Source organism: Pseudochaenichthys georgianus, chromosome 22 (assembly GCF_902827115.2).
Source record: "Pseudochaenichthys georgianus chromosome 22, fPseGeo1.2, whole genome shotgun sequence".
Classification (NCBI taxonomy): Eukaryota; Metazoa; Chordata; class Actinopteri; order Perciformes; family Channichthyidae; genus Pseudochaenichthys; species Pseudochaenichthys georgianus.
Window position 1 is genome coordinate 18281446 of NC_047524.1, and position 9941 is coordinate 18291386.

Consider the following 9941-nt stretch of genomic DNA (forward strand, 5'->3'; position numbering starts at 1 on the left):
AACTGCGGTGTATTCAGTAAAACAGATATCACTTCAGATTAATTTCTAGTGAAGCTGGAGGGGAAGAAGCAAGTTGCCTCTGACATTTACTACATCAGCTTTGTGTAAGTTACTGTTGCTTTCAATACCTATAGTTCATCTTTCGGTCATTACACTGGTCGGATTTCTAGTATGTTTATTAATGTCTTCCTTTGAACAGACGAGGAGCACTAAAAGAAAATGACCTCTTTGTACAGCAGCCTTCATGACAGCTATGTTCCCAACAAAATGGTAGGACAACATTAAATATTCTTTAACGCCGTTTGATTATGACTCATATTTGTATTTGTATTGATTTTCTATCCAACATGTTAGAGGTCGACCAGCTGTGTGGCATTAGCTGTGATTCTGGGCTGTCTGACCGTCTTGGGGGTCCTGCTGGCCATCGCTGTGCTGGAAAGACCAAACCCCCCCAAAGACCATGAGACACTTCCTCAGGGAGCTGGTGGTAGCGTTTTATCTACAGACCAGTGCAGGTAATAATCCCATGGAAGATAGATTTATATAGTTTATCATCTACTCAGTTGACTCAACAGATGCTTATGCGCAACCTTCAATATTCAACATGTGTACTGTACAGCTTTTTCATTTTAAATCAGATATATTGTACATATTTTTATTGTTATTTTTATATGAATGCTTGTTGACTTTTCCAATGCTTGCTTTTATTTAGCACCATATGCTTCCATGTTATAGTTTTATCTGCAAGACATTCGAAACTTAACTAAACACTGACTTTATCACTTTTCTAGACCTATTGTATGTCATATTACAAAATAGATCCCTCCTAAATGTCTGTTTTTAATGCTAAATACAGTGTATTCTGTGTTTTAATGTAGGAAATTACCTATGTTGTTTCTCTTTATGACTTTATCTACATCTATTGACCTAATTATTAGTCTTTCTCTGAATTATAATTTTCTCCAGTTCTGTTTCTATTCAAGTCCTTCAGCAGATGTCTCTGTGTATCTCTTAGCATGGCCCTGGTGGAGAGCATCCCTCAGCACATGAAGTACAAAGCCAATGCTACGCTTGGCATCCCTCTGGAAAAAGTATGGAAAGATCTTATCTCCATGGCAACGGCCCAAGTGGACATATCCTCTTTCTACTGGACTCTAACTGGGGAAGACATTAACGTGAACTCTTCCTCTGACACAGCTGTGAGTTATCAACTAAAACAGAAAGAAACACCAAGCCTGCATATTAAATCTGTGTTAAATCTGTAGGTGGGAAAGGTCTTAACTACGGTGAGTTTGTCCTCTGCAGGGAAGAGACATCCTGAAAGCACTGGAAGAGTTGCCCTCCAGGAACGTATCTGTCCGAGTGCTGACCAGTGTTCCCACTGTTAGAACAAACTCCACAGATTTAGAGATCTTGAAACAGAGAGGTAAGGAAAAGGCCCCTCTGTTACCGTCACTGTGGTGGGATTTGTTCCTCATTATGTGAGCCTAACCGCAGTCTCCCCTTCTGTTGTCTGTAGGAGTTCGGGTGAGGAGGGTGAACTTTGGGCGCCTCACGGGGGGCGTCCTCCACAGCAAGCTCTGGATTGTTGACAGAAAACACGTGTTTATTGGAAGTGCCAACATGGACTGGAGGGCCCTCACACAGGTAACACCAACATCTGCAATCAGAATCAGAAACAGAAACAGGTGTATTGTGGTTAACACATACGAGGAATTGTTCTTGGTGTTATGCTGCATACATAAAAAAAACTATTTAAGAAAACTATAACTACATTCAAAATATAGTAATTTTTACATCCAATATGGTTGAATTATAGTAGCCGTAGAAATAAAAAAAAAATGGATAAAATAAGTGCAATACAATGTGCAGAATTCAGAGGGATGTGCAGTGCTGACAGTATTCTAATGAAACACAAGGTATTGTTTACATTGTGTGCACTACACATGCTTAGTTCATGACTCTCTTCTGTCTGTAGGTGAAGGAACTGGGGGTGGTCGTCTATAACTGCTCCAGTCTAGCAAACGACCTCCATAAAATCTTCAAGTCCTACTGGGAGATGGGACAGTCCCACAGCTTTGTGCCACAGCCCTGGCCTGCAGAGTATGACACTGCCTTCAACAAACAGCACCCCCTACTGGTGAAAGGTGATAATATCTCCAGCAGGCTGTACCTCACAGTGAGTTCCCCTTGGCTTTCACTTCCTTTTTACAGGATAATGTTATTCTGTTGGACAAAGAGCCGACTGTGTGTGAGTTTTCTTTATTTTTTGTTGATTTTAAACATGCAACACGTAATGTATACTTATAAGAACCATCCCTGATTAACATGAAAATAAGTCAAAGAAAAAGGAATAAAGAAGAAAAACTGCAGTTAAAAATTAGACAGGAAAAGAAAGAATGAGGAAAAAATACAATACAAAATAGGGTGATACACATACAGGACACATTCATTTCAATTAAATTAATTGATGTCCTTCAACTTAGCCTTTGACTTCAAAATTCACTAAAAACATGTTTTAACAAAAAGATTTCCCAAATATTAACAAACTCAGATACTTTCTTCCTCACTATACAGTTTCCTTTGTTCTACTGGACAGTGTAAAGCGGTCTACCCACAGCTCGGGAATTAACATCTGTTACCACTTAGATCAGATTTGATGAATCAATTGTTTTTGTAGCTTTTGTTGGTGTAATTATTCAATATTTGTGTTTCACCCAAGGGCTCTCCACCATCCTTCTGCCCTCCTTCGAGGACTCAGGACCTGGAGGCTATTCTCTCCATCATCTCCGAGGCCCAACACTATGTGGACGTAGCCGTCATGGAGTATTTCCCCACCACACGATTTGAAAGGCCTCAGAGGTGACCCACAAAAGAAACCATCTGTTTCCGTCAATCGATACACCTTTTTATTAATTTCCTAACAAAGTATTCTTTATGTTTGACAGATACTGGCCTATCATTGATGATGCCATCAGAACGGCTGCATTTGAGAGGAGGGTTAAGATCCGGATGCTGATCAGCTGTGGGCGGGACTCTGACCCAGCCATGCTGCCATTCCTCCAGTCTCTGGCCTCCATGGACAGCCCTCACCACAATATTAGCCTCCAATTGGTCAGTTATTCCTCCTGAAATAAATGATAGGCTAGGAGTTGCCAGATCTTAGCCTCTGAATTATCTTCTCTTTTTTTCAGAAACTGTACATTGTGCCCGTGGGAAACCAGTCTGATATTCCATACACCCGAGTCAACCACAATAAATACATGGTGACTGATAAAGTAGCCTATATTGGTGAGTTATTGTGCCTTAAGAAGTCTATTTGTTGTGAATTGGTTAATAATTTACCTGATAATGCTGTTGTTCCTCAGGCACCTCCAATTGGTCAGGGGACTACTATATGACCACAGCTGGAGTGGGTCTGGTGATTTCCCAGCATGCTCCTCACCATGTATGGAAGACCAAGGCCCTGCAGTTCCAGCTGAAGTCGGTCTTTGAAAGAGACTGGCACTCCGAGTTTGCTGTGCACCTCGCAGACCTGGGCAACCAGTCAGAGTGTGCACTATCAAGACCATAATCCCCTTCATACAAGTTGCACACAAATCTTTTTCATTAAGCGTCTTTGTAAATAGAGCCCTGACATCCATATGCAAGCTTGTAAGTAACATAATGTAATGCAATGAAATGCACATGCACCCTGATAACATTTATAGAGCTATCATTTATATGTTTTGTTTTAACCTGATTGTTGAATGTATGATTAATTAATATGATGTATAATGATTACATATAAATTGTTAACATACTTTATAAAGATTAAATATATGTGAACATCAATGAGCCAAAATTATTTCTGTGTCCAGAGTAAAAGCCTCTACATAATAATGAGAGAAGTACTGTAAAAACTGTATGTTGTAGGCCTACTGTATCGTATAACCAACAAGAGATGATTAATTTATTAAGTATTTTGGTAGAACTTGACTATATAACCCTGGAGTTATTGAATATTTCCAAAAAGAAAAATCATCCAAATTATGAGCATTTATAAGGATGTATTGAAAATATATGTAACATTGTCACCAATAGGAGAGCATTAATGTGTGAAGTGATTTTGGTAAAACCTTTCTTTATGACAGGGAAGTGATTGAATATTTTTTTAGGATTATAACCAGTCTGGTTTCAAGGCAGGTCACTCCACAGAAACTGCCCTCATTGCTGTCTCTGAGGAACTGCACACTGCTAAAGCAGCCTCCCTCTCCTCTGTCCTCATCCTGTTGGACCTGTCTGCTGCATTCGACACGGTGAATCATCAGATCCTCCTTCGCACTCTCCAAGAACTTGGAGTCTCAGGCTCTGCACTTTCCCTCCTCACCTCATACCTCAAAGACCGCACCTACAGGGTAACCTGGAGAGGGTCCGAATCCGACCCTTGTCAATTAACTACAGGGGTCCCTCAGGGCTCTGTTCTTGGTCCCCTCCTCTTCTCCCTGTACACAAACTCGCTCGGATCTGTCATTAGCCCGCATGGTTTTTCATACCACTGCTACGCTGACGACACCCAACTAATTTTGTCCTTTCCCCGCTCAGAGACCCAGGTCGTCGCACGCATCTCTGCTTGTTTAGCTGACATCTCTCAGTGGATGTCCGCTCATCATCTCAAGCTCAACCTTGACAAAACTGAAGTGCTTTTCCTTCCGGGAAAAGATTGTCCCTCTCTTGACCTGACTATTAACATCGGCACCTCTGTTGTTTCCCCGACTCAGACTGCAAGGAATCTGGGTGTGATCCTGGATAACAACCTGTCCTTCACTGCAAATATCGCTGCTACAACCCGCTGCTGCAGATACACGCTTTACAACATCAGGAAGATACGTCCCCAGCTGACCCAGAAAGCCACGCAGGTTCTGGTCCAGGCTCTCGTCACCTCACGCCTAGACTACTGCAACTCCCTCCTGGCTGGTCTACCTGCATGTGCCATCCGACCTCTGCAGCTCATCCAGAATGCAGCGGCTCGTCTGGTCTTCAACCTTCCAAAATTCTCCCACACCACGCCGCTCCTCCGCTCCCTTCACTGGCTTCCGGTAACTGCTAGAATCCACTTCAAGACACTGGTACTTGCGTACCATGCTGCGAATGGATCTGGCCCTTCCTACATCCAGGACATGGTTAAACCGTATACCCCAGCACGTGCACTTCGCTCTGCATCAGCCAAACGACTTGCTGCACCCTCGCTGCGAGGGGGACCCAAGTTCCCATCAGCAAAAACACGTGGATTTGCTATCCTCGCTCCAAAATGGTGGAATGAGCTCCCCATTGAAATCAGGACCGCAGAAAGCTTACACATCTTCCGGCGCAGACTGAAAACTCATCTCTTTCGACTCCACTTCGAGCGATAGAATGACTAACAAAGAACTGCTAACAGAGCACTTATATACTAATAAAGGACTGGCTTATCTAAAGCCAGTTGAGTAGCACTTGAAACGATTGGCTCTTTGAAACCTGATGTTCTTATATGATTCTGTTTTCTTCAAGGTTGTGTCTTCCTGGTCGAATGTACTTATTGTAAGTCGCTTTGGATAAAAGCGTCAGCTAAATGCAATGTAATGTCTTTAAAGCGTTGCACTTTGGAGACGGTCCAGCTGCTCCAGCTGCAGATAGAAAATTGTCCAGCCGGAGAACCGTGCATATTGGATTGTTTTAATAAAAATTGAGGTTGTAGATTGTTGTCTGTTTTAATAAAAAACACCAACATATCCCTCCTACACAACCACATCCGTCCGACACACATTTTATTTATAACCAAATCGTTGGGAAACTCCGTTGTGGCCTACAAACAAAATGTTAGGTGTGTATGTTTGACCCATAGGTTTGACCCAGTATGACCGGATGAAGCAATAGAGTCTGTCTGCAGACCGCAGCAAGGAGGCGTTTCCTATAGGGGCGTTTCCTATAGGGGCGTTTCCTATAGTGAACGACGGGAGCCGGCTCTCGCCCGCGAACGAGACGTTTTTTGTTTTGTTTTGGCGGAGGGATCTAGATCGGCATGAAGGCACATTATGCAATGTGCAATGTGGACATTATCCCGCTTATTACACATGGCCACATTCTCAACAAAGTAACGACATGACTCCCAATAATAATTGAAATGCTTTTATGGATTTAGAAAAAGATTTTATTGATTTAAAAAATAGTTTTTTGTATTGATTTAAATTGACATGCATCCGCTAAGAAAAGTAGTCCGTTGTTACTGTTTGAACTAACGTAACAACGGCAGAAACTGCTTCTATAGTGTTTTTGAGGAGCTTTTTGATTACAGATCGAAAAAAACATCGTTGCTTGCTTTAAAAGTAGCACAATTCATTATGTCAAACCTTGAAAGATATCCCTGCCCTAATGCCAAAAGTAACTGGCAACTGAATATATGTCGCCGTAGCTATGATGTCTATGTCTGGACCGCTGAGTTGATCTCAAAGCACGCTCCCCTCTCCTGCAGGGAGAAAAACTATATTTATATACTTTATATAGGTTGATACAGTAGCCCCTTTTTTTAAATAGTTTTTATAGGTGTTGCCATCTGTTTTGTGTAGCGTGGTTCTACAAGCAAGTCAATGCATTAATTGGGTGGTATCAGAGAGTTACACGGGTCTGTAAATGCAATGAAAACAATTGGCCACAGCAAATAATTTATATTAAACATGTAATTTTTACTTTTGAATACTTTAGTACAAAGGATGTCTTGAATAATTTAAGTGATATATGTGTACACATATAAATCATTAGTCAAAACAGGGCTACATTTGATTTAATTAAAAGGTATAATATGTGGTAAACTGAAGAGCCCTTTGGGAGCCGAAAGAGCCGGCTCTTCTTGGTGAGCCAAATGATCCGGCTCAGCAAGAAGAGCCGGAATTCCCATCACTAGAACAATGACTTCTTCTGCGAGGATTTATAAAAGCAGCTGGATAAAAAAAGTTAGGAAACGCCCCTATAGGAAACGCCTCCTTGCTGCGGTCTGCAGACAGACCCATCTCGGATGAAGGGAAGTGAGTGTTGTTCCCCTCCCTGCCAGCAGGTGGCGCCCTCATTAGGTGCTTATCCCCCGCAGAGGCTTGCGGGGCGGGGCTCCGGCTGTAGTACGTGTGCTTCACTCACAGCAGCTAGCTTCAGTAAGCCGACGCTAAAGCTGAAGTCAGAGTCATGGTGCTGCTGGAGAATGATTCGGTAAGAACACAAATCATTTCGTGATAATTTCATCCCTCGACGTTTTTGATGATAAACTAGAAATACACCCTGTTTGCTCTAGCTGTCTTACAGATGCAAAACGTTAGGCTAGTCATCAAACTGACTCGTTAGCCAACATGCTAACCATTGGTTGAAGCTAACATGGTTATACGTTAACATGGTAAATGTGTTTATCAGCGAATGTACTTTCAAACATATATATTAATCGTCATAAACTGGCTTTTGTTACAGTTCTGTATAACTGGTTATCATTTCATACAAAGACACCCATATCGTCTAACAGGGTGCTGTAAGTTAACACTCAGTAGTAACGAATCATCTCTAGACAGTATCGGCAAACAACAATCATTTTTCCTAATTGCTAAACTTGTTAAGCTAGCCACAATGTATACTTTTAACAGCCAGGTACTTTTTGGCAACCAATACTCAACTGCCAGATTATTAGGCGGTGTTAACGTACATGTAGCAAGCTAAAACGAATGCAGTTTAATCAAATGGGCCGAATGAAAGTAGGCAAACGTTAGTAAAACCCTTCAGTGTGATGCAATATCATTTAAGACCAGCACAAACGTTTTTTAACTTTCAAAAACTTCTTGCAGAAACGGTGTTAACATAATGAGTAAAGTAGTTAAATGTTTCAACTAACCTGAAAACGAAAGGTATAATAAAGCAATGCTCATTAACCTACATGGAGTCTGCTAAGCTGACCAAGGTGTACCATCAGCTCATATCGGTGGAAAGCATGGTTGATGTGTCCAGTCCTCTTGCTCTGATGAACTCTTCTTATCTGAAATGAATGTTAATCATATTTGTTTTTGCCTCACTGTCCAGTTTCTCACAGAGCTTACACGACTGTTCCAGAAGTGCAGATCATCTGGCAGTGTTGTCATCACGCTAAAGAAATGTAAGCAGATCCCTCCTGATCTTTACATTTGATCAGGAAGTCAAACTGTGCATTTCCCATTTCAACATCCAAGCATTTCAAATGGATGATTTGTTTACAGATGATGGGAGGACCAAGCCAACGCCCAGAAAAGGCAACCCTGACACATTTGAACCATCAGACAACAAATGTCTCATCAGAGCATCAGAGGGCAAGAAGAAAATTAGCACAGTGGTGAGTGACCGGTGTTTCCTGTGCTTGATCTCTTCTTGTATTACTGTTAATGGTTTCTACAGGCTGTTAATGCTCGGTTCTTATTCCTTGCTGTTTCAGGTCAACACCAAAGAAGTAATCAAGTTTCAAATGGTATGTTGAGTTGATCATTTATTCATTTCTGTGTTGTTTTGAAGCGGTTTGATCTTCTTGATGTTGTTACAATTATCTTCTGTTTCATAGTGGTCTATCTTTGATCAATTAGACATGAGAATTTGCTATGCGGCAATCCTTATGTTCTGGTGGTAACAGGAGCTTGGTTTTAATATTATGCGTCCCATAATATGGTGGAAGCAGTACATACATACTTGAAATGTTTGTAGGTAAAAATGTGCCTTTTTCCGCCGGTCTGTGAGAAACTGGGATCTGACGTTATGCAGATCAACATTTGAAGTAGTTTCATCCCTCGCTGAGAAGGGCTGCAGAATATGACGACACTCATCAGTTGATGGAGACTTCACAGACGTGAATTTAAAAGAAAATAATCAGATGTTTTTTATTCTTTACAGGCGTACTCCAACCTCCTAAGAGCTCACATGGATGGACTTAAGAAGAAAGATAAGAAAAGCAAAAGCAAGAAGACTAAAGCCACCTAATGAGCAACTGACTCTTAAACATAACCATAAACTGGCCTGTTGGACCTGAGGGGACGGGAGAGCCCCCCCCCCTCCCCTCAATTCACCGAGGCCTCAGAATCACTGTTCATCCACCAAGTGACCGCTCTGATATCATGCCATTGTGTGCATGTCTCAGGACAGACACCCTGAGGATTCCTCTAACTCATGCAGGACGTCAACCTTTTTCAATCTCCACCATTACTGCTCCAGAACCAGGTCATCATCAACATCTGCGTCACATCTGGAGCCACATCCATGGAGCCCACCACTTGCCTGCCTTCCATACTAATTGAATTTTTAGAGTCCATATTTATGTCCTATTTTCAGCTGACCTGTGCGCTCTGCTGCCATGTTTCAATTTGATTGCATCTTAAGAAGAATCTTTTTTCTAAATAATGAAATGAGCAATGAATTTACTGCAACATTACTTTGAAACACAGAAGTCAACCAGATCAGATATATTTCATAGTTTAATATTGGACTTGAAAAGTACTTTTTTTATTTCACATGAAGTACAAAGGCAGTTTTTTTGTTTCAGGCCACGATTTCATACCAAGCTGCCAAACTGGCCGTCTTAAATTGTTAAACACCAATGAAATGTGTAGCTTAAGTTAATGTAGGGATTTGAAAAGTGAATCGGATTTCTGAATGATGACGGAAAACATGTTTTAAAGTTATATTTGACTGAAAGGCATGTTTTGAGTTATGAATACAGAGACAAAGTATTGGCTGGTTATTTTAATAATGTCATTTCTGTTAATTACAAGGCAGGTTTAAACTATGGCCGGTATATTTTCTCAGTCATGTGAATTGTCTCTGTGCTCCAGGTCCTCATTAAAGAGGACAGCAGCAGAATCTAAGTTCAGAAATAAAGTGCGTTGTTGAAAGCCACTGCAAGTTCTTTTGTGTGTCCATAGTGAGAAGATGGC

At 41.3% G+C, this 9941-nt stretch overlaps 3 protein-coding genes across 3 annotated transcripts; all 3 read left to right on the forward strand.

Annotated features, from left to right (window-relative positions):
* The first annotated feature begins 31 nt into the window (after positions 1-31).
* Positions 32-3844, forward strand: LOC117467781 (5'-3' exonuclease PLD4). The gene is made up of 11 exons (XM_034111633.2): positions 32-104; positions 200-270; positions 355-515; positions 1016-1199; positions 1306-1426; positions 1520-1647; positions 1979-2179; positions 2723-2862; positions 2949-3114; positions 3195-3291; positions 3369-3844. The coding sequence occupies exons 2-11, from the start codon at positions 220-222 to the stop codon at positions 3572-3574; spliced, it is 1455 nt and encodes a 484-aa protein (XP_033967524.1). The 5' UTR covers positions 32-104; positions 200-219; the 3' UTR covers positions 3575-3844.
* On the forward strand, positions 3645-5538 carry LOC139432921 (uncharacterized). Its single transcript, XM_071201676.1, has 3 exons — positions 3645-3654; positions 4267-4397; positions 4593-5538. The coding sequence occupies exons 1-3, from the start codon at positions 3645-3647 to the stop codon at positions 5391-5393; spliced, it is 942 nt and encodes a 313-aa protein (XP_071057777.1). The 3' UTR covers positions 5394-5538.
* Positions 5539-7108: 1570 nt separating this feature from the next.
* srp14 (signal recognition particle 14) lies at positions 7109-9903 on the forward strand. Its single transcript, XM_034112191.1, has 5 exons — positions 7109-7218; positions 8071-8143; positions 8244-8356; positions 8456-8488; positions 8905-9903. Exons 1-5 carry the CDS (start codon positions 7195-7197, stop codon positions 8989-8991), a joined length of 330 nt encoding a protein of 109 aa, XP_033968082.1. The 5' UTR covers positions 7109-7194; the 3' UTR covers positions 8992-9903.
* Positions 9904-9941: the final 38 nt, after the last annotated feature.

What these genes read in the sequence shown, in the direction of transcription:
- LOC117467781 (XM_034111633.2), top strand. Translation starts at nt 220, where the DNA reads ATGACCTCTTTGTACAGCAGCCTTCATGACAGCTATGTTCCCAACAAA. An exon ending in AGAGATCTTGAAACAGAGAG is followed by an intron (nt 1,427 to 1,519) that starts GTAAGGAAAAGG and finishes TGTTGTCTGTAG; the next exon opens with GAGTTCGGGTGAGGAGGGTG. An exon ending in CGATTTGAAAGGCCTCAGAG is followed by an intron (nt 2,863 to 2,948) that starts GTGACCCACAAA and finishes TATGTTTGACAG; the next exon opens with ATACTGGCCTATCATTGATG.
- LOC139432921 (XM_071201676.1), top strand. An exon ending in TCAAAGACCGCACCTACAGG is followed by an intron (nt 4,398 to 4,592) that starts GTAACCTGGAGA and finishes TCAGAGACCCAG; the next exon opens with GTCGTCGCACGCATCTCTGC.
- srp14 (XM_034112191.1), top strand. Translation starts at nt 7,195, where the DNA reads ATGGTGCTGCTGGAGAATGATTCG. An exon ending in TGTCATCACGCTAAAGAAAT is followed by an intron (nt 8,144 to 8,243) that starts GTAAGCAGATCC and finishes ATTTGTTTACAG; the next exon opens with ATGATGGGAGGACCAAGCCA. An exon ending in AGAAGAAAATTAGCACAGTG is followed by an intron (nt 8,357 to 8,455) that starts GTGAGTGACCGG and finishes TTGCTGTTTCAG; the next exon opens with GTCAACACCAAAGAAGTAAT.